This window comes from Lissotriton helveticus, chromosome 6 (genome assembly GCF_964261635.1).
Source record: "Lissotriton helveticus chromosome 6, aLisHel1.1, whole genome shotgun sequence".
NCBI classification, from domain to species: Eukaryota; Metazoa; Chordata; class Amphibia; order Caudata; family Salamandridae; genus Lissotriton; species Lissotriton helveticus.
Window position 1 is genome coordinate 1,617,573,817 of NC_136067.1, and position 24,887 is coordinate 1,617,598,703.

The following is a 24,887-nucleotide window of genomic DNA, read 5'->3' on the forward strand; positions in this document are numbered from 1 at the left end:
CTCGTGCTGCACTCCACTGACTCAGATGAGTCCCCCGCCGCTTCCTCCTACTTCCTCCGGACTAGTGAGGGCACTCTACCAGCACATCCGCATAACTAATCCCGGCCCCCATGGTGGGCCACAGTGACTGACAGCAGTATCGACTGCTGAGAGGCCGGCAGCCCCTCCCTCCCCCCTAATTAGAGCAGTGTGAATGTGAGTCTGACTCTGTAAGGCGCGCCGCGCTGGCGCCGCAGCCGCTATTGCCGCATTGTTTCCAGGCGACACAGCAGGCATGGGAAGAGTGAGATACATTATAGCGCTCTCAGCCATTCCACAGAGCTGAGAGCACGTGGTTTAACTATTTAGGAACTCAGCCCAGCAAGCAGCACGTCCCACCGAGCAGCAGAGAGCCCGTGCACAGGCGCCGCTGGTGGCGCGCCTGGCAGGTGGCAAAATGCGTGACAATGCATTTCAGTGCGGTGATGCGGATCACCGCACTGAAAAGCGTGAGCGTCACACCTGTTGCGTGACGCTTGGCAGAACTGCATTTGTATTTATATAGCGCTTACTACTCCTGACGAGGCGTCACCTCTGTACAGCGCCGTGATGACTGAGAGCCCCGTTCTCTACTAAAACAGGTTTAGGGTGTCATTTAGACCGTGGTGCATTGCCACTGCATGGCCCTCTCAGGTCAGCAAAGGTACAGCCCCTGCTTCGCCGGTGGAGGGACATACGTGCCCTGCCAGGTCAGCTTGTAGAGCCAGAGAAAAAGAAGCCAAGCTCATTCATCATAGCACTTATTTATTGTCGGTATCTCCTTTTAGGTTTCGCCAGCGAGACCTATTGCTGTTGTTTTGCCTCCCAAGGGAGACAGACCGGTGCACGAGCCGCTCAGGGTCTGTGAACGCGCTTACGCATGCCGGCCGAAGGCACGCACACACACACACACAGACACACATACACACACCGCCGCGGCCCCCCGACGCCCCCCACACACACACGCACGCCGCCCCCTCCCTCGTACCCACCGCCGTCTGTGCGTGGAATGACCCACATCTTCCTCTCCTGCCTCGATATCTTGCTCTACCTTCTTTGCCGGCGGCAGTCCCAGGGCCGATCCTAGGCATGGGCGGTATGGGCAGCTGCTCAGGGGCCCCGCCGCAGGCCCCGCAGAGTAGACCGCAGATCAGTGGGCCCGGCCCGACATGAAATTCGGAAAGCTGCAAGTTGGTGGAACTAGTGCACCGTCACAGTGCACGCACCCCACCACCTAACTTAGTGGTGGTGGTGCCGTGTGCGGTGCGCGGGCGGCAGGCGTTTAATGATGTGGATCCCAGGGCCGTCAATCTGGTAGCGCTACCAATGACGGCCCTGGACATCATTTTGGCCAGCCCCCACTCAGCAGTGACGCAGCACGCACGCGCTCCCTGGCCTACAGTCTCTACTCTCTTCAGCCAGGAGCAGGGTGGAGTCGGGAGTCGGTTTTGGCCGCGTTGGCGTAACGTCTTAGATGAAGGTAAGATCACAGTCAGTTTACTATCTGGTTTTGATTGCGCCGTGGGAACTAAGTACTTTATTACTAAGTAACATCATTATTGGCTGGGGGAGCAGCACACAGCAAGCCAAAGTAGGCCGGCTGCGTTTACTTTATATCCAACAGTGCTCAGCATACAGTGAGTGGCTTGTGGTGCCGTTAGCAGTTAGCAATGAGTGACCAATGCATGCAGACACTAGCAATAAACTACTTTATGCTAACCCCTGGTATGTTCTACCTGGCATGCCTAACAGTGTCCCATTTCAAATAGAAAAGGTTTACCCCATTTGAAAACCGGGCTGTTTTGAACTTGTAAAAGCGCGCTGTATATCCTCCCCAAAAATGCACCCGTCTTCTGTAATCTAATCGGTGCAAATGTACAGCGCTCTAATGCCCTTAGGCCAAGTTCAGGCAGTAAAAAAAATCGCATTACATTAATAAAAAAGTATATGTGTTTTGCAAGGCATGGGAGACAACATGCCTTTGTGCTTTCTGCAGAGAACATCTGTTGTAATATCGGGGAAATCGACACCAAAAACCACCCCCCCCCAGGCCATCTAACAATCTCAAAGACAGCCTAAACGCCAACCCACACACTCACTTGTCAGAGAAGCACTTCTGCCATTGCCAGATACAAAGATAGGTCAGCCGGGCCCTGCTCCCTTCCATGCCGCCCAAATAATCAGTGATTTGGTCTGTTTTCATTTTTCCCCATACTTCACCGTGCACCTCGTAAGCGGATTTGCTTTTTCTGCATGGCATGTTTCAGTACTGTGTAGTTTCAAATGTAGCCGTTGTATAGGGGATACTTTACACTGATAAAGTAGTTCCTTCTATGTGATCATGATGGTGTACAATAGAGAGCTGTGGAGATGAGGCCTAAGGCAGTGCGAGTTTCTCACATTGCCTGTCAGTGTGTCATCAATTTGTTTAGACTGCACACCTATGCAGTTATTTGCCTCATTCTAGTTCACACTGCGCAAAGGTCACGTATGTGTCAAATGTATCACCATATTTTGTGAAAGTGTGTTATGATGGTATGCACTGCTTTTACAATAGGCACAGCAGCTTACCGTGGATGTCTAAAATGCTGCTCATTTTACCAACATTCCTACTGAGCTTATTGTTTGTACGTTTTTTTATTCATTGTGGCATATTGTGAATTCTGGTCTTAACTTGGGTTGTGGTAATAAGCAGGTTTTTGGATGCGAGTTTGTCTTTTGTTTTATAAACTATTGTGTGTGTTCAATTGGAAAATAACATTTTTACTACAGGATTTGTTGTTGAAAACAGTATTCAAGCGTACTTTGCTTCATTGTTTATTCCATTTAGCCTTTTGTGCGTGCTCTTTTTTCATTATTATCTTGTGTGCTTTTTGTAACTCTGCAGGAGACACGTTTTAGGTCTCGACCTGCCAATGCCCAAGCGCATTGCAGCTCGAGACATATAGAGTTGGATCACGAAAGCTGATAAAGGGGCTTTGGCAGGCGGATTACGCAGAGTGCATGTGCCCATGCACGCGCTTGCCATTTGCTCCCCGAGCCAGGCATCGGAAGCATCCACGCCCCCCCGCCACGTCACAAACCACCATTTGTTTGTGCCTCGCATCATAGCATCAGACCCGCCACAGCCAAGCCAAGAGCTTCAAACTTCAAAGGAATGCTCTCCCCCAACCCCCTCTGCGCAATGCCAGAGCTTGTAATTCGAGAGGCATGACATTTCACACCAGCCACTTCACGCGCTCTGCAGAATCAGCCCTCCTCCCAGCGCCGCCTGTCCTTCAAAAGCAGCTTGTTCTCTTTATTCTTGCACTCTGTTTGTTTCTCCCCTTACTATCCTCTTTCTAGGTTTACTGTAGTGTCACCTCGCATTGAGGATTCATATTGTTTCTCTGTTTATGTTTCGGGTGTTCCCGACCTCTTGTTATTTAAGTTACATGCGCAGTCAGCTTAAATGCACGGTCCGCTTTCACTTTCCGGACCACGAGCACTATATTTGATTTTTTTCTCTTCTCTTCTTTTCACTTCACTTTTGGTGTTTCTCTTCTTGCACAATTCTACTTTCTCTTCGTCTCTTTTCACCCAATCTTTCTTCTCCCGTTTCACACCTCCCTCTTTGACATTCTTCTAATGCTCCCTTCTCTCCCGTTGTTCTACGGCCCACTTCCACACAACTTCCTTCCCTATTCTACTTTCTCTTCGTCTCTTTTCACCCAATCTTTCTTCTCCCCAGTTTCACACCTCCCTCTTTGACATTCTTCTAATGCGCCCTTCTCTCCCGTTGTTCTACAGCCCACTTCCACACAACTTCCTTCCCTCATTGCTTCTCAGCGCGCCCCCTCTAAGCTTCAATGACTGCCCCAGTCCCCCCCTCGTGCTCCTCTTTTTCTCCGCGCCGTGTTTGCTCCTCTTTTTCCACATGCCTCGTTTGCTCCTCTTTCTCTCCATGCTGTAGTTGCTCCTCCTTTTCTCCACGCCGCGTTTGCTCCTCCATTTTCCTCAAAGGCCCTGTACATTTCTATCCATGCTGGTTTCTTGCCGGACTAGGCATATTCCCGAAATCCAGCGCCTTTCCCACTACTTTATCTTCGTCTCTTTTCACCCAATCTTTCTTCTCCCCAGTTTCACACCTCCCTCTTTGACATCCTTCTAATGCTCCCTTCTCTCCCGTTGTTCTACGGCCCACTTCCTTCCCTCATTGCTTCTCCGCGCGCCCCCTCTAAGCTTCCATGACTGCCCCAGTCCCACCCCCCGTGCTCCTCTTTTTCTCCGCGCCGTGATTGCTCCTCTTTTTCCACATGCCTTGTTTGCTCCTCTTTTTCTCCATGCTGTAGTTGCTCCTCCTTTTCTCCACGTCGCGTTTGCTCCTCCGTTTTCCTCAAACACCCTCTACATTTCTCTTCCACGCTTGTTTCTTACCGGACTAGGCATATTCCCAGAATCCAGCTCCTTTCCCACTTGAATGTGCCATGGACCTGCCCCGCTTTGCTCTTCAACCCTCTTCCGGGACAGGATGGCACGTCCCAGAAGATAAATGCCACCTGCAACCAGCTCTTTCCTATAGCTACACTGGTCACTGTGTTTACTGGTCCCTCCACCCAACTTTTTTCCATCATTACTTCTTCGCGCTCCCCCTCTAACTTTCCCTCACTACCCCAGTCCCACCCCTCGTGCTCCTCTTTTTCTCCGCACCGTGTTTGCTCCTCTTTTCCCCATGCCTCGTTTGCCCCTCTTTTTCTCCATGCTGTATTTGCTCCTCCTTTTTCCCACGATGCATTTGTTCCTCCGTTTTCCTCCAACGCCCTCTACATTTATCTTCCACGCTCGTTTCTTGCCGGACCAGGCATATTCCCGGAATCCAGCGCCTTTCCCACTTGAATGTGCCCTGGACTTGCCCTTCTCCCCTCTCCCGGGACAGGCTGGCACGTCCCATAAAATGAATGCCACCTGCAACCAGGTCTTCCCTATAGCTAAATAGCTAAACTGGTCACTGTGTCAACTGGGCCCTACTTATCCTGCTGCCATGCTTCTGCGAAAAAGCGTTGGCAAAGTGAATGGGTCACCAAAATTCCAGGTCAGACTTATTTGTGGGTTATAACAAATCCAAACCAGACCTGTAGGCTTTGCCAATGCTGGTTGAGATTGTAAGTATGGGGTGAAATGCCCTCAAATGCTTAGCAGTGGACTCTTTAACATAAATGACCTTGCCTTGAAGGCACGGGGATTCAGGTGAGGGGACAGCTGGGAGCCCCCTGCCTCAGGCCCCTACACCGGGAATGCTGCTTCCTTAGAGGGTGACTGCATCTAATCTCACGGGCCGCAGATACTGCTAGGGTTATGTGGATGTTTCACAGCAGAAATGGCTTTAGTCTATGACTTTATACAGAATTTTTTATTGAAATTTTTGAATTTCAAATGAAGGTTCTGCTGTGCAGAAAACTGTTAAAAGCTACAGCTGTTATTCGCTCCTTGGTTTGGTGCTCCAAATCATCCCTCCAACTCCACCCTCCTACTCCACTCTCAAACTCCACCCTCCAACACAACCCCTCAACGCCACAGCATCACTCAGCGCCACAGCATCACTCAGCGCACCAGCATCACTCAGCGCCCAGCATCACTCAGCGCCACAGCATCACTCAGCGCCACAGCACCACTGAATGCCACAGCATCACTCAACGCAACAGCACCACTCAATGCCACAGCACCACTCAATGCCACAGCACCACTCAACGCCACAGCACCACTCAACGCCACAGCACCCCACAACGCCACAGCACCCCACAACGCCACAGCACCACTTAATGCCACAACACCACTCAATGCCACAACACCACTCAATGCCACAACACCACTCAATGCCACAGCACCACTCAATGCCACAGCACCACTCAACGCACAACATCCCTCAACGCCCGCCACAGCACCACTCAACGCCACAGCATCACTCAACGCCACAGCATCACTCAAAGCAACAGCATCACTCAAAGCAACAGCATCACTCAGCACCACTCAACACCACAGCACCACTCAACACCCCTCAACGCCACAGCACCACTCAACGCCACAGCACCACTCAACGCCACAGCACCACTCAACGCCACAGCATCACTCAAAGCAACAGCATCACTCAGCACCACTCAACACAACAGCACCACTCAGCGTCACAGAATCACTCAGCGCCACAGAATCACTCAGCACCACTGAATGCCAGAGCACCCCACAACGCCACAGCAGCCCACAACGCCACAGCACCCCACAACGCCACAGCACCACTTAATGCCACAACACCACTTAATGCCACAGCACCACTCAATGCCACAGCACCACTCAACGCCACAGCACCACTCAACGCCACAGCACCCCACAACGCCAAAGCACCACTTAATGCCACAACACCACTCAATGCCACAACACCACTCAATGCCACAACACCACTCAATGCCACAGCACCACTCAATGCCACAACATCACTCAGCGCCACAGCATCACTCAGCGCCACAGCATCACTCAGCGCCACAGCATCACTCAGCGCCACAGCATCACTCAGCGCCACAGCATCACTCAGCGCCACAGCATCACTCAGCGCCACAGCACCATTGAATGTCACAGCACCACTGAATGCCACAGCATCACTCAACGCAACAGCACCACTCAATGCCACAGCACCACTCAATGCCACAGCACCACTCAACGCCACAGCATCACTCAATGCCAAAGCACCCCACAATGCCACAGCACCACTCAACGCCACAGCACCACTCAACGCCACAGCACCACTCAACGCCACAGCACCACTCAACGCCACAGCACCACTCAACGCCACAGCATCACTCAAAGCAACAGCATCACTCAAAGCAACAGCATCACTCAAAGCAACAGCATCACTCAGCACCACTCAACACAACAGCACCACTCAACACCCCTCAACACCCCAGCACCACTCAGCGTCACAGAATCACTCAGCGCCACAGAATCACTCAGCACCACTGAATGCCAGAGCACCCCACAACGCCACAGCAGCCCACAACGCTACAGCACCCCACAACGCCACAGCACCACTTAATGCCACAACACCACTCAATGCCACAACACCACTCAATGCCACAGCACCACTCAATGCCACAGCACCACTCAACGCACAACATCCCTCAACGCCACAGCATCACTCCACGCCACAGCATCACTCCACGCCACAGCATCACTCCACGCCACAGCATCACTCCACGCCACAGCATCACTCCACGCCACAGCATCACTCCACGCCACAGCATCACTCCACGCCACAGCATCACTCCACGCCACAGCATCACTCCACGCCACAGCATCACTCCACGCCACAGCATCACTCCACGCCACAGCATCACTCCACGCCACAGCATCACTCCACGCCACAGCATCACTCCACGCCACAGCATCACTCCACGCCACAGCATCACTCCACGCCACAGCATCACTCCACGTCACAGCATCACTCCACGTCACAGCATCACTCCACGCCACAGCGGGAAACAACCTTAATAACGAATTTCTAACAACGAGTGGACTTAACAACGAAACCTAAACAACGACCTGTACCTGAACCACGACCTACTTAACCACTACTTGACCTGAACCACGACCTCCTTAACTACTACTTCATTTACAACGAATTTTCAGAGGTAAGTAAGTGTATTATAAGTTCACAAATATGGTTTACGGTTTCAACAGATCATATTAGTATAAATAGTTTAATTAAAGAATTCAATAATATCATGTTTACTAAAATATGAACATCTTTTTAAAAGCAATCACGACAATTAGTGATCCATGGGTATTTATTTAAAGTATGTGATAAGGGTAGGAGGGTAAAAAGTATGTCCATGTTCATGAACTTGGGTTTAAAACCCCGACCGAGTGCAAAAACTGAATCTGGACTCCTTATAAGCAGACATTTCTAGCTGCAAATGAACAGCACTTGTAGAGTAATTTTGGCAAAAATGACATCTAGTGGCTGGATGTAAATTGACACGCACGGTTAAAGTTACACACTCGCTTATTTGGAAAGCACGCAAATAACAAATAACAATTAGTGACCAGCGGAAGTGATGACCCAATTTCCAAGATAGGCATTTTCGGAAAGAGGTAACACATTTAGTAATAGTCGTGGCAAAAGCGCTTCTGGGTTTTATTTGAAAGGGTTGATTTGCAGCAATACATTGCTTCAGCGGGAGTCACTGGGACAGTCTGGAACAGTAGAGGCACACGATTCTTTATTAAAAATAGTTTTTAATAGAAGTGTTGTTTACTATAATAAATTACATTTTTTGGAACATGTTTCAAACATGCGTTGTTATAAACGTAGTGGTAGATTCAGAGTGTATGCCAATACATTAACTTTCGTGGATCAGTAAGTCGTGGTTCAGTACATAGTTGTTTGGCTTAGGTCGTTGTTTAGCCTTCGTGGTTTAGGCATTCGTTATTTAAGAGGTAGTTGATGAATCATACATTCCGCCACAGCATCACTCCACGTCACAGCATCACTCCACGTCACAGCATCACTCCACGTCACAGCATCACTCCACGTCACAGCATCACTCCACGCCACAGCATCACTCCACGCCACAGCATCACTCCACGCCACAGCATCACTCCACGCCACAGCATCACTCCACGCCACAGCATCACTCCACGCCACAGCATCACTCCACGCCACAGCATCACTCCACGCCACAGCATCACTCCACGCCACAGCATCACTCCACGCCACAGCATCACTCCATGCCACAGCATCACTCCACGCCACAGCATCACTCCACGCCACAGCATCACTCCACGCCACAGCATCACTCCACGCCACAGCATCACTCAGCACCACTCAACACCACAGCACCACTGAATGCCACAGCAGCACTCAGCACTACTGAAGGCCACAGCAGCACTCAGCACCACTGAAGGCCACAGCAGCACACAGCACCACTGAATGCCACAGAAGCACTCAGCACCACTGAAGGCCACAGCAGCACTCAGCACCACTGAAGGCCACAGCAGCACTCAGCACCACTGAAGGCCACAGCATCACTCAGCACCACTGAAGGCCACAGCAGCACTCAGCACCACTGAAGGCCACAGCATCACTCAGCACCACTGAAGGCCACAGCAGCACTCAGCACCACTGAAGGCCACAGCATCACTCAGCACCACTGAAGGCCACAGCATCACTCAGCACCACTGAACGCCACAGCATCACTCTGTGCAACCATTCAACAACAACTGGTTCTAATATGTTCTCTCAATGTTTCCCGATTTATTACAAATGTCACAAAAAGATGTTAATATTTCACTCCTGTTCTTGGATTTTCATCACAATAAAATACACTGAACATAATCTTCCCAAAAGTTAAAGCAATTGCCATTATAAATTACAATAACTGTTATTGAAGTATTAATTATTAAAAAAAATAAAAGCCATTGTTATTTGTAATATTAATACATCTAAGGCATGTAAATACAACACATATTGCATTACAAATGCTATAGGTGTCACGTTTGCGAAAGTTAAAACTATTGGCATTGTAAATGACAAAGCTATTAATTTCTCTATTTTCAAAACCAACACATAAATAAAAAATGTGTCATTTACAATACCAATACCTCAAACTTTCCTATTGTGAGACCTATTGCATTGCAAATGCTTGTTGTATTGTAGTGACCCTGTTTCATAACACGTTCAACTTATCTTACTTAGAAACCAGATTGGCGATCAATGCTTCCAATCTCTCTTGTACTTCCGGGATCTTGCACTGGGAACGACTGCCCAGAGATATGTTTTACCTTGCATTGTTTTCTGGATTGCATCTATGGAGTCCGAAGAGTATCAGTTTTTCTTTACCAAACTTTTTGTTTAAAGTAGTGTCCAGTGGTACCTGTTTTATCAAAGCTTGGCCCTTCCTTTTACTCCATTTCTCATTTGTCACGACTTGCTAAAGTGATGCCCTTTCAAAAGGAGGACAAAGACAGGCTGTCTGACTAACAACATGGCCATTATGTGCTCATCATATTTTCCTCTTATGCTTTTGCCTACCTGATCACAAGAGGCTACCAGAGTGGCTGGGCCTTGTTAGCCATGTCAGCCATGTCGCACTGTTCAGGTAAGTACCAGTGCATCTGCTGTCCTCCAATGCAAGTCTCTGCCATTACAATGCATGCCAGACTCCTCTCTGTTACTATCTCTCAAAACCTGCACCATGACCTGTACGCAGCCAGAGACGAGAAACGGGAGCACCCAAGATGCACCAAACCATAAACCCCAAAAAGTTCTCAAATAGCAAGCAGGGGAGACCACTCAGAGATCACTATATCCTCCCCCTCACCTTAGGTACAGCTCAACTTCTGACCAAGAGCCACCCACAAATTGCACCGACTGCAGGTAGGAGGGTGCTCTTAGAATATTTAGGGTTGATGGCTTATTGCAATCTGTCCTCGGGATACAGAATCAGCTGTAACACATTCATCCTCTATTGTCCAGTAAAATAAACGTGCTGTAGGCTGCTGCCTGCTCACAGACGAGGAGCTAAACGGAAGCTCTAAAAAGAAGCAGGGATTTTGAAAGGCTACAGACCTGTCCCAAATACACAATCTTTTTAACGTGGATGTCTTGAATCTTGAAATGCCGCCTAGTGAAACACTTAGACCTATCAAATCCACAGCATGAACACAGAATCACCCTGACACAAGGCTCCAGAAAGATCTTTTAAAGGATATCCTTAATGGTAAAATTTAAAGAGGTGCCGCTTTTCACACAATAATCATATACATGTAGTCAGTCTGTACTGCTGAATGCAAATTTATATTTGTTTTACACAATATCTGTCTGCGAGTGGATAGTATTAATAAAATGCTAACCTGCCTTTCCACACCATACTAAGAGGCTGATTTAAACCCTTCGCTGTGGCGTGAAATGCGCCGCGGTATGGGCACGGCTAGGGGGTGGGCATGGCGCTGCGGTACTTATGACGGCTCCCGGCCATCATAAATCATAGTTGGCATGTGCTCATGACGGCCGGGAGCCATCAGAACTCCGCCCACTGATTACTTCTCCCACACAGGCAAGAATTAATAGCGCGTAGGCGGAGTGGCAACGTTCTGACGGCTCCCCGCCATCATGAGCACACACCCTACTGTGACTCATGACGGCCGGGAGCTGTCATGAGCACCGATGTAGTTAAAGTTCAGCGGATGGGTTACTCTGTCTGAAACATGACGGATATCCCATCCGCCCAACTATAAGTGCCACTGGATATAATTAGGCTTCCCGGTTTTAGGTTTAAACCTATTATAACTGATAAAACCCCACCGGAAGGGAAATAGCCCTCCCCAGTGTAAACATATAAACACTGAAAAAAAACCTACACAACCACAAACTTAATGCCATTCGAAGAAAGGAAAAGGATAGTAAAACAGTCATTTTTATTTTTTCCTGAATGGGCCAATACAATGTAACTATGTTATATGAGGTAGCAGTAAGAAAGACTGGGCTAACATTATTCTGCTTGAGTTTTGTTGTTTAGGGATGTCAGTAAAATATTGTTTCTCCATCCTTTTTTCAATTTTGTGGTCTTTGGTCTGAAGATACAGGAGTTAGAAGCATGTTTTAGGTGTTGCCTATTTATTTTATAAACCGTAGAGAATCAGGAAATATCTAAATCATATTTGATTTTTTGGCTATGTTTGAGTGTTTCACTGATAGTAAAAATGTAGGTTTCATAAGAATCTTTCCCAATATGTACCCTCACATATACTCACAGAGAATGAGTAAAAACCCTTGAAACATCAGCCCCCTTTTCTAGTGAGTCAGTATTGATAGTAGGTGAATTGCCAAACACCACAGGCTTTAAATATTCAATGCAAGGTATAGTGACAGGCATATGTAAAAAGAATGTAGTCTGGGATACTGGTGAAAACATGACACCATACTTTTGGAAAACATGGAATGCAGTGTCACTTGGAATGCTGCTGCAAAAAGTTCTTACCAAGTTCAACAAAGATTGGAGTGGTATTGTTTGTTTTTACAGTGATTCAGCCTCCTTGAGAGTAAGCTGTGTGACACTTTTAGTGACTTTGGCACTGCAACATGTTCAATGTTAGAGTGCTTGCCACTTGGTAAGGAAAGAAATGCTGATGAACAATTCAGGAACTTTTATTTTACAATGTATGAGAAATAGCCCTTCACCAACCATGGCATTTGAAGTCAATGAAGCCTCACTGTGGTACTCTGCACAAGTTATAGATCTCTTCCGTAAAGGGAAATTTTCTACGGAGTTTCAAAAGTGCTGCCTCATTATGACCGCTTCAATAACTCTGAGGGCATATGCACCCAGTTCAACCCATATGTTGCAGAACCTGTCGCAGAGACTCACAATCTTCAGGTGCATCAATATTGGCATGGAAAGCAATGCCAGTGGCCAAAGTTAGCAAATTGTGTACTGTCTGTTTTGGCGTTACCTGTCTCAAGTGCCAATGTTGAGTGGGCCTTTTCACAGAAACAAGTTTACATGAGAAGAAAAGAGTGGGGCTGCATGGCCAAAGACTCAATGAAGTATTGTATGATGTACTACGATAAGTTTGATTTGTAAAAATAAATTTGGACCTCACATACACTGTACGTAAACTGTCTATATACCATGCACTGTACGTAAACTGTCTATATACCATGCACTATCAGTGCAGAAAGCGAGCAATAATAAAAGCAAAAAGTTCCACAAACACGGGAAAACACTGTTCCTGTTGTTTTGAATGGCACGAAAATGTGTAACCACTGATAACCCTTTTTTTTAAGGTATTGAAATCTCTGGAAAACACGGAAAAACCCCCACCAGAATTCACCAACAATAGAAACTGAAAACAGGAAAGCCTAGATATAATGCACTTGTAATACAGCGGACGAAATATCCGTCACGTTTGTGACGGAGTCACCCGTCCATGGAACTCTGAATCAGGCCTAAAATCTTTAATTCTGGTGAATAGTACATTGAACAGAGTAAGATAAGCAAATCATTAGAATCCATTTTATATAAGTGGGTTTGTGTGTAACTATGTTGTAACAGCTAGATAATAATGGACAGTATGTCTCATTGTGCCTTCAATTTTATTACATACTGTACATTCAGACTTTACCTTGTTGCAATACTCGGTGAACACTGCCACATAATGTGGTCTTGCATTGCCGCATAATTCCCAAAGTGATTCTATTTACCCTACTCTTAACTCTTGAAACTCAAACCCTTTTCTTTCATCATAATATGGTTTGGTCATAATAATCTTTATTACAGCCTTGCATGACCCATCTTTTGGCATTTACTTATTGACATCCAGGCTAAATAATCTACCTGTTTTCTTTATTTCCTTTTAAATGTAGCATGGTCTTACAGCACGGACTCATGCCTCAATGTAAAGGGGCATACAAAAGAAATGCATAACATCTCAGACAATTCTTCTCTTCAATACAGTTCTGCCACGAACACAAACTGCAATTTTCCTTACATAATTTTATTTACTCTTTTTTCAAGTCAATATCGCATGGATGGTATTAAATCAGTTTACACACCACACATGAGGGAATGCCTTAATTCCTTAAGCTGCACACTACTGTCACAAGCAGGACAACAGGAATCCAAACCTGATGATCAATACCATGTCATAAACTTCTTCCATCTTTACGTCTGTCGGCTCCAACAGTTCAAAAGCACCATCAAAAACCCAGGACCATTTTCCTACTACTTGAAAGCTACTAAGATGTCTCTATATACAGTCTCTCATTGTTAAAAATGTACACTCAAAACAAAAAAGTCAATCTTTACTTCCCAACACAATCTGAAAACTCTGCTTTTGAGGGCTAGCCACGAAGGGTTTACCATTCATCCAACCTCAAAACTTTATGAACCTCGACTTCAAAGCTGAACATTGCGCAGAGGATCTTGGCATGTCACTGGTAGTTGAGTAAGGTAAAGGGGAGTCTTTGATTATTCCATCTAACTAATTCCTTGCCATCGAAAACAAATAATAACCCTGGGATAAGCAAGGGCTTTACCTCTACTGTCTAAGTGGCAGACCTCAACCCCTGGAAGGGAAAGTGGAAAATGCCACAATCGTCCTACAATTATCATTCCATGGAAATAAAACTCTATACCCCTTGCGCTAGTATCAATTAAAACGGAGATTTGTATTTAATAATTAATGTTTTGTTTCAAGCGAGGCTCAGCAGTCATTGTGCCATTTGAGTATGCATAATTAATTCTTATCACATGACAAAATGTGGGTGACAAAAAGGCTCATTCAAAGGAGTTGGGCCTACTGCTCTCTGGAACGCCAAAATAGGACCAGTATTCACTTTAGTGATACCCAACATAACTATTTGATCTTCATCCTTTCTCCGAGTCTTGAGAAAGCCCCAGGCTTGAATGCCAGAAGGGGTTAAACTAGTGTTGGTTGTCTAGTTAATTGCAAATGCTTACTGTACAATATAACAAAATGTATACGAAGAATTGTATTGTATTAAAATAAATGAAACAACACAACCTGGCCAAACCTATAACACAATTGAATGTAACGATTTTCAGAGTGAAGACAATCCTGTTTTTCTAAAATCCTCTGGCCAATCCACAGCCTAGCACGGTTTTCTCGAAAAGTACCCAAATAAAAGCAGGCTTTCATACTGAAAATATCAGTGATTTTCTAATTATGAGGGTTAACATTTCATAATATGACTTTAAATGGTATATTAACTTGAGGAAAATCCTTGAGGCACTTTTCTAAAAATAACGTAATAGTACTTCTGATGTCCCATTGTAAACCAATGCAACCTGAAGCAGCCAGTAAACTACTTAGATAAAAGAAGCAACAAAATGCACTAACATGGCAACCTGAAGATCAAAAAAGCCTTGGTTTATCCTGTATGTGCAGCAATATTCAAGTACATCAACACTGTCCATTTCTCTCTACCACTCCCCACACCACACAAACAACCGACAAACATGGCAGAGAGGGACACAAATTATTTGAAAAAAACATACCTGGTGAATTTGCGGCCATGGTCTCTACAAGGATTTCCCCCATCTTTACGACACTATCGGCCACTGTCTGTTGACCAATTACATCTTTCTTAAATTTCTAGGCAATAAAAGCACCAACTGTTTTAGTCTTAACATACAATAACAATGAAAAACATCATTGTAAACGGTAAAGAAAGTCAGTGAAATGTTATGTGTCTCTTGTTGTTTCATATACTGGCTGTATGACGAACTACATATGCCATTACCACGCAATCTTTACCATGCATATATATGCATTTACAACAAAATGTAAGTATATCCCAGGTAAGTGAAAACCCCTATAATATATATATATATATATATATATATATATATATATATATATATATATATATATATATATATATATATATATATATATATATATATATATATATATACACACACACACACACACACACACATATATATGTTTGAAATGCGAGGCGTGTAAGAATAGAGAAAATCTGACATCAGTGACTACGGCCTTTAACAGAAATATGAGAGTAAGGGAACCTAACATGCAAATCCAGTTATGTCTTGAGTACGTCCGAAGTCTGTTTTCGAATCCGTGCTTTTCTGAAATGGGCTAGCCACTTAAGAAAAGGAATGATAGATTAGAGTATAAAATTAATGTTAATTAGCACATGACGATTACTTTTTTGTTTTTAAAGCACTGTTTTTGAGTGTTTTTTTCATTTGTGATGTATCAATCATGTTCTTTTGGTATTGTCACTGTTATACAGTGCTTTTAATGACAATATTGGTATTTATGTGCATTTTTCTTTTATGATCTGTATAGATCAAATAAAGAATGTCCAATCGATAACAAGAGGTTATAAACATAGCTGCTCTGACAAACCGACCCTAAACGTAGATGATGGGGCTGGTTTGTTCACCGGGCCTGCTGGTGAAGAGTGCTTTTTTTCTATAATACTAGGGCCACCAGTGTTCAAGGTAAAGAAAAACAAACCATACCTTCAGCATTCTTATTGAAAAAACAAACTTACTTAGAACTTTTCCTAGTCAGTATATGAACATTTTCCCACAATTTAAAGATTGGCCAGTAGAAGAATGCATTTGCAAGAATAAAATATAATATTTACAAGATACAGCTGGAGGGCGGACTGGATGCTTTCAACGTCAGGTTTTGGCGGAACCCATTTCTCTGTAACCTCTGCAACTTTATAGAGCCACTGTATCAGATCTTCTAGCTTACTGCAGAACATCTATTGAGAGACAATAAAACAAAAGAGTAAACGGCTGCAAGAGTGGTAAGCGGGGGTCTGTCTTGAGATTGCATGTGGATTACTTATTTTTGACAATGCTAATAATACAGCATGCCGGGAAGTGAGGCAGTATGCATAGCAGGAATCTCTTTCACTGGAACTTCTATGTGCTACAGTCCAGTTCCTACAACTTCTAAAATTAGCTAGCAATTAAAAGCAAAGAACCAAAGTCACTCTTGGCTCACCTATGGTAGCCCACCCGAGCATAAGACTTAACCTCGCAAGATGTAATAGGGATGCAGGAAACCATACAAAGAACTCACAATAATCAAGAAATAAATAATGCTACATCTATCCAAAGGTAATCCCAACAACAGTACAAATGTATTAAGTAGGAACAACTAAATCTCAAAAGGAAGCACATCAACTATGACAATGGTAGTCTAATCACGCAACAGCATTTACCTAAGAAACAACAACCCACCTTTCCAATTGGAATATTCATATGCATGCAACAGCATTTACCTAAGAAACAACAACCCACCTTTCCAATTGGAATATTCATATGCATGGGCAGGCAAGTAGAAATATATTGTTTCTGGATTTTTTTGGCAGGACATTTCATAAGCATGATGTTTTTCTTATGACTTTTTGGGACATGAGTGTAGAAAATTCATTGTTAAAATATAAAATATATTGTTCACCAGTGCTAAGTTTTCAATCTACCAATCAAAAACTCGTACCTTATTTTAAAAATTACATTATATTTGTTTCCAACAAACAGAAAACAAACGATCCACCAAGGAATTTTGCGCCCTCCTTAAAGGCACAATTTAGTACATCCCACAACTTGATCTGCACAAATTGGCATCAGTACACATTATATCAATAAATATCAGGTCAATGACAAGCCGCTGCACACACTCAGGCACCATTCAGGTCTTCCTCTTTGGCCATACCGGGTCGTGTAACTGATTCATACTTGTGACATACCTGTTAAAAGTACCATTCCTGCTTTAGGTCGTCATTTATTTAAAAAAATATATATTCTTATTTAGGATGCCTTCCGTTTTGTTAGCAATAATCAAGATTTGAAACAGAAAATGACAGATGTTTGAAAAAATATCCTCCAAATCTATGACTAACAGAAGTAGTTAGATGTTCTTTCACTACTTACCACCAGCAAATCATTACACCTTACATTTTTCTCCTGTAAAGGGTATAGTCTATTGATGAATGTGCGATCACTGGCACATGGAGACCAGAGCTCTAAACTTCAGCACTTCCCCAACAATTGTGAGGCTCTGGAGCAATCACTTTTGTGTGATAGTGCATTACACTGCAAGTGTGCGCAGTGTGCTATTCTATTCAAAGCAATGTCTATGTAATGTATTAGTTGTAATTTCTTCTCTATATAAGGCGGTAGTGTGCTGCGAGGTTATGAAACCTATGTAACTTCTGGTTCAAATTCTGCACGAATTCATGAATACTACATTTTAAAATCTCTACAGACTATGCTTTATGACCTTCTTTGAGGTAATTTCCCTTATCGAGGGGTAGTAGCAGAGAACAAAAGACAGGGCAAACCAAGTAAAAGTACTTACAAAAAGTGAAACATTAAGACGGATGGAAAGAGCTTTTGATGGGTTAGGCAACGTTACAATATCAACATTACTAACAAAGGTTGGCTTTGGAAAAATTGGAAGTACCCTTTAGGAAATGATTCGCTCTCTTGACAAAGAGATGGAGAGAGATAGAGAGGGTGTGTGTAAGAGAGAGAGAGACTACACGCTGTATTTAAATGTGCAAGTGGGCAAGCTTTGGAAATGACCCACAAATCATATAGAGAGAACTGAAAATGTGCACGCTAGGATATCGTCTGAGCAGGAACAGCATCCCAGGGAAGAAGGAAGGAACATACAAATGATTTAGGAATGTTTATAATAAATTGAAGAACGTATCTTGCCAGGTTAAGCAGACCAATGCTTGCAGTCTACATAATGAGAAGCAATGATAGTTGTCTTCAAACATTTCTGTAATAGGAGTTACTTATGGTCAATGAAAACCATCCCGATATATTATTAGAGTTAGTTTTAAACATATTTTGGAAAGTCGCCTTTTTTCTCCAAATGTCAGTTTATGAGTTCCGATCGAACACATTTTCATCTTGATAACACACTCTCAATTTTAGAATACATATATTATTTAAACAGACCAAAAGCATCTAATTTTGTAGGCTGCACTGCACCCAAGAGAGCTTCTTACAGGTAGCCGGAGAGCTAGCAGTAGCTCAGGAGCTGCTCATTGGAGGAGTCTGCGAAAGACATATGCAATAATGTCACAAGGTGACATAAGTATCATTGCAATTACAGACACATTACATCTGGTGCAATAATGCCTGGATTGGGATGTAACCCTCCCAACAAATGTTTTTTTGTTAAATGTCAGCAGAGATAGGATAGGTGGAGGATGGTTCTTCATATGATGATTGCCAAATAGCTAATTAATTACAGGGCATTTGGCGAGATATGGTCTTTTGGGATGAACTTAGTGTCCAATATTAGAATGAGATTGCAATTGATGATTAAGATATCAAAGACTCAAGCTCAGATTGTTCTTTCGTTGTTAGGCCACTTGGTAGCTGAATTGCAGTTCTTTTGTTTTTTAACAGTTTATATTGGTTTTTACATTTTCAACAGTAAGTGTCAGTTATGCATAATTCACATGTTATGACATATTTAAAACATCTTCCTCATTAGTATTGCAGATTCCCTTGAAGTTCTTGTCAGGTAAACCAACCATTCACTTGCATGCACCGTTGGCCAGTCCCTTTGTTGCCTCATATACGGTTCCTGGCCCTGACTACATTAGAATTTCCCATGTATATCCTACACCCTAATGAGCCATTAAAGTAAGGTATTTCTGTAAATCAACAATTAACCAACAAACTTCCCCGGTCTAGTGTTTAACTGCTCTGGTGTGCTCTGTAGGCCAAGGAGTGTCCAGCTGTCCTCTGTGTGCATATACCTAGGGACATTGTAGCAGTTCGGGGGCTGTCCCATCCAGCAGCCTCGGTGCAAGTCAACCATCCTAGGTCAGAGTGGTCCCCCCCCTATGAATCAACAGCCCGTTACCACCCTGCTGTTCAACAATTTTAGGTCAACTGTAGGTTCTTATGAATTCATGGGTTTCATTTTGATTCATTGAGACATTGTAATTGACAATGGAGGTACCTATTGAATAATGGCAGCTGTCACTTTGCTTTAATTAGTCAACACACTGTTAGGAACGTACTATAAATTGGTTACCCACGATCAATGTCTACAAGAATGGGTTTTATACTGAAAGTACTATGATCATGATCAGAACCCCTACTGAGTTGGGCCCTATTTCCTCTGTTGTCTGGTAAGACTCTTGAATTAAGAAATCAGGGACTATTCTCACTGCTGATGAACAATGTATGATTTATGCAATACAGGGTAAACATTGGTATATTCTTATTACAGATTTATATGTACACGCACTTTAGTGAATAGTGGAAATTTTCGTCTTGCATTGGTACCCGGGCATGTAATTAACACTGGAAACAGTGGATTTTCACTAATTTTACTAATAATATTACTTATGTCTACGGCCCAAGTATATGGCAATGTCTCCTCACCCGCGTACTCTTTGTTTCACTGGTGTTTGGAAGGTTTTTTTAACTACAGGAGAGTAACGTTTTTATGAAAATACTAAGTAGAAATACTGTATGGACTGATTACTCTGAATATTGATCTCTTCTAGCCCTGAAGAAGTATTTGTCCTCTATGACATGATGAAACACGTGCGCTAGACTGTAACCAGTTGAAGTGTTAACCTCTGAAATACGTGATAATAAAGAGTATTTGGTCACACCACTCTAGAGACAACCTTACTGGTGTGCAAGTGCTTGCACCTGTGTTTATGGTCCAAAAGACCTTTACAAAGGAAAAAGGCTGAGAAACGTTTAGTAAAAACCATCAACAAGCTTGTTTGTAACATACTAATAGTATCACCAGAGAAACCTCTAACTGTGAAGAGGAATATACTACACACTACTTAACCCCTTCAGCGCTGATGACAAAGCCAGCTCGTCATGGGCGTTACCTGCGCTACGCGCATGACGAGCTGGCTTTGTCACGTAACGCGCGATTTTCGAAATTTCAGCGCACAGCGGGAAAACCCGCTAGCGTGGTAGAGGTTAATGGGTCTTCCTATTGCTCCCAGGCAGTGTTCCAACCGGCAATAAGGTAATACAGAAACAGGATTACAAACCTCGTTGTCGGGGGGGGTTTACTGGGAATGCCTGAGTATTATCAACTAAAAGAGAAGCTGATTGGGCAAACAGAAGCGGCTTAGACCACCAAAGTATATTGGATGTCTAAAGACACCAATCTGAAATGGTGGTCCTCGAAGAATGGAGATTTCAACATTTAGATGAGGGATTTGTGGAAGTAGCCAGAAACAGGCAACTCTTTGAGCCAGCCTGCTGGTCTCTGGGATTTCCTATGTGAACGACCCATAGTGAGCCCTTCGCTTGAACTATGATGAGCAAAATGTCCACAAGGCCAGCTTCACGACTAAGTGGCTGGTTTTACGCATGTATGTCAGTCATTCCCTAACACAAATTGGCCTCAAGTTACTACAGTGCCACTCTTATCCCAAATCAGCATTATTATTTAACAATCCCAGAAATGTCCTCTACGAAGAAACAAACATCATTTGAGCACTACACTCGAAATGAACCACTACATGTTTCATGAACATTAGAAACAAATATTCAGTTTGGAGCAAGAGTAAACCACCAAATAATTCATTCTTGTTAATGAAGCCCATGGTTCTTTTACCTTGATGCAATGGACAAGTGATTCATTCCCTCCAATTTGCTGTTCATCTTTCTCGGAGTCTAACATATACCTCAGGGAGGATAACCTCCTTAGCCCGCTTGCTGCGTCACCTTGGCCTTGACTGCAACTTTTTACACTAGTCCTGTGTGGTCCATCATAACGGAATCCATAATCAACCATGTCCTCGGTGTCCTCTCTGGTATCAGAGTCAAATTTTCCTTTCAGCCCATCACCATATTTTAGTGAGAGTTTATCACTGCTTCTGGTGCAATGTTGGTGGTCTCTTTTTTTATTTTCATAACCACATTCCTGCGCAGTTACTGAAAGTTCCTTCAATTGTTGAGCTAAATTTTCCAATTCTTTAACTCTGGGAGGCAGAGAAAGATATTCATCATCGCTGTCCCATTCCCTCTTAAACTGCAGGACCTTTGTGGTAGGTACGAAACCAACATCCCTCTGCTGCTTACTGGTGCAAGTGTGTTCATCCTTACCGCCCCACTCACTACCATCCACACTAGACGATGTTTCAGAACTGGAGAAGGTGCATGTATAAAATGGTATCTTAAAATCTGAGGAGATATTCTCACTGCTGGTGGAATATGTTTCAAAGGCTGCTTTGCCAGCAGAGATTGGCTGGTATACAGAATCCGTCTGTAGGCAGTCAGTGCTAGTTGATAGTTTAGTGTAGAGTTGTTGTGAGGAGGTTAAGTACTTCCCAGCGAAGTTGCTGTGGCTTCCTTTGGCATGCTGAGTATGGTCATAAAACGGACTACCAGATTGTAGCATATCATCTGGCGAAACTGAAATGCTATCAAGGCCTATGCCGGAATCATGCAAAAAGGGTTCAGGTGATATAAACTCTTCGGAGATCTCCTTTGATCGTATTTGCTTCGAGTTCAAAGGATATGTATAATCTAGTAAATCCTGATATTCCTTATCTGGATCCCAGTGGGGAGATTGACGGTTTGGTGAGGGTGGTGGGATATTAGGAAGTGCACAAGCCCAATAATCTGCCTGAAAAGGATTATCTTTCCAGCTACTATTGGTTTCCAGTGCACTACTAAAGCTACGTTGCACTGGTCTGCGTGAGCCTGCCAAGCAATCATCAACAAGATCTGCCCGACTTTGTCGAAACCGAGATGTAAATGTTCCTGAAGAAGGATATCTGGCTGCGGACATGCTCCTTGATCGCATCCTTTCCTGTGGAGGGCTGCAAGCTTCTGGAAGGGTGAAAGAAAGACGGTTTTCAGAATATCTTGGGGATCTTGTAGGACAATGGATTGTTTTGCTGAGTGAACACTTTGGGCTTGATGAGTAAGAAGGAACTGTTCTTTGAATTCCACTGAAGTCCATGTTGTCTCTTGTGTGAGGGGCTGTCAGTGTCTGGTATGTGGACTGCTGTGGATATTCCTCACTGAACGACACGTGGGTCTCACTAACCTGATTAAAAGACAGGAGAAAATATATAAAATGAATTAAAAGTATACCCACAAACAAAAACTTGGTATTATGCAACCAATAGATAAGTAATCATGATTTAGCTGAGGCTACGAAATGAACAATAAATGTATCGATGCGTTAAGACAAAAATAGGTTGTTTGCCTGCAACATTTTTCTGGGTATCATGCAGTTCTAAACATTTTTATGCATTTTATGCTAAAGTTTCATGACACTACATTGTTTCTTTTTTTCTAGGAGCCAATAGCTGCAAGTTGGATTTACTCATCATATCTACGTCGTGGGAAGTCCTCGGATAAGTGCGATACAAGCTAGTTTTACTACATAAACTTAAGGAACATACTTCAAAAAATAGAAAAAGGCAGACATGCCACGATACTTAAGCATGAGCTATAGATGTGGCAAAGACAACTCCCACTAATATTCCGCTCAGTGGTGTCAGCAGATCCATGCCACAAAGAGCGCTCTGCTACTGTTGTTTCTTGATCTGAAGAACAGCTTAAGGTCTAGCACACGCTTTTTAGAACTTATTTAAATTGCTACAAAAGTATGCATTATAACAAGAATGCATAATTCCTGAAATTAGAAATATATATTTTGATAAATGTGCGCTTAGATCATCATTACTTTTTTTCTCCTAAAAACGTTTAAGACATCAACCTAAAAAATGTATCTAGAACACAGCCTACCTCACATCACCTGCAAGCACTATTTTTTGCTACTTATAAATTACCTACAACAGTTTCTTTCTTAGATGTCGCTTTAAAGAATAACATCCTCATTGGCATTTGAAATGTTTATTTTTTTCTCCAGGCGCGGCATTACTCAGTAGTGTACCTATTGTGGGGTCGATAATTAGTGATAACTACGACCCATAAAGGACATAACCTGTAATACAAAAATAAAGTAAAAAAGAACATTGGTCACCCATTGAGGTATAGCCGTATTGACATTCCTCAAACTCCCACCATTTATGACTTATAGCATAATATCACTTTCTGATTTTACCAGAAAACGCTACTAAGTGAAAGACCTTTATCAATATCAAAAATAAATATTATACAATGTTATCCCAAAATATCAGGAACTAATAAAGCCAACAGAGCTGTTTTTTAAGCATGTATGCTCTGTAACATATGGATGCGAGTTTTTGTAGAGCGGGGTGGATGTGTAGTTTAGCACGAGGGACGAGGTGAATGTGTATGAATATGTTTTGGGGGAGAGTGAGTGTGGAATACTTCCCCACTCATTTAACTTTCGAGCACTATTTTCTTTGCATATTCCCCTTGGAGCAACTTTTCCAGAAACGTCTAAATGAAAAATTCCTATAATGAAAATAAATTCATTTTGTTTCATATGAAATTAAGCCTCTGCACATCCTGTTTTTCTATATTTGTTTCATAGTAAATCGACTGTTCAAGCATTTTTTCTATGAGGAGCGTGAATTTATTTTAGCTCTGTAACTAAGGAAATTGTAATTAATTTCTCTATTGAGACTGATTGGTTTGAGGACCACTATTTTTCTATATTGAACGTTACCCAGGTCCACAGACTTGTATCGGGTCACCCCATACTTGTAATGACATGCCAAACACTAAGCAGGATCCTCTACGTACCCGTTTTTTTCATTTATCTTGGACTGGAAACCATTTAGTTATTTGATACATTAAAATACTATCCACACCAGGGATCTAAAGGGATGGGCCCAACCACAAACGTACTAGTCCCTCTATATCGGAGAACACATAAAGAAGTGCGCCAGGTATTGCAACAGAAACAGGACAGGCAAATAACACAGAGCCAAATGTTGTACTGTATGTTAACAAGTGCATATGTAGTGGAACTGCTAAAAAAGGGATCCTTTTAGGACTCTTATTTATCTATCACACTACAGACAGAGTGACTGACTCCCAGTCCTGATGAATGCCTGGGAACTCCTTTTGGGGACCATAACGGGCAGAAACATGTTGACCATTGAGAGGGGTATATATATATTTTTCAAAAACCAGGTTGTCATTATAACTCTATCCCCAGTGGTCCACGGAATAAAAGTTCATTTGGCCCCATAGAGGTAGTTTTACTCACCACCATACATTTCAATTATCTGCACTCTGTTCCTCACTGACGCTACATCATCGCTAATCAAAAAACACCTCTGCTCCTCCCCATCTGGGGAGTTGTAGCCCACACCATGGACTTTGCAATCCTGGTGTGAGGAGGGACCCCTATGATGAAGCATGTCACCCTCGGGT

At 43.4% G+C, this 24,887-nt stretch overlaps 1 protein-coding gene across 3 annotated transcripts in view; it reads right to left on the reverse strand.

Moving 5' to 3' along the window:
- The window catches only part of CEP68 (centrosomal protein 68), a 136,394-nt gene that overhangs the window by 44,293 nt on the left and 67,214 nt on the right, over positions 1-24,887 (reverse strand). For all 3 annotated transcript variants that reach the window (XM_078649412.1, XM_078649413.1, XM_078649414.1), the window contains 3 exons: positions 21,178-22,617; positions 16,187-16,309; positions 15,063-15,159 (listed from right to left, as the gene is read on the reverse strand). In XM_078649412.1, coding sequence (XP_078505538.1) covers positions 15,063-15,159; positions 16,187-16,309; positions 21,178-22,617 — 1,660 coding nt within the window. The remainder of the gene's footprint in view (positions 1-15,062; positions 15,160-16,186; positions 16,310-21,177; positions 22,618-24,887) is intronic.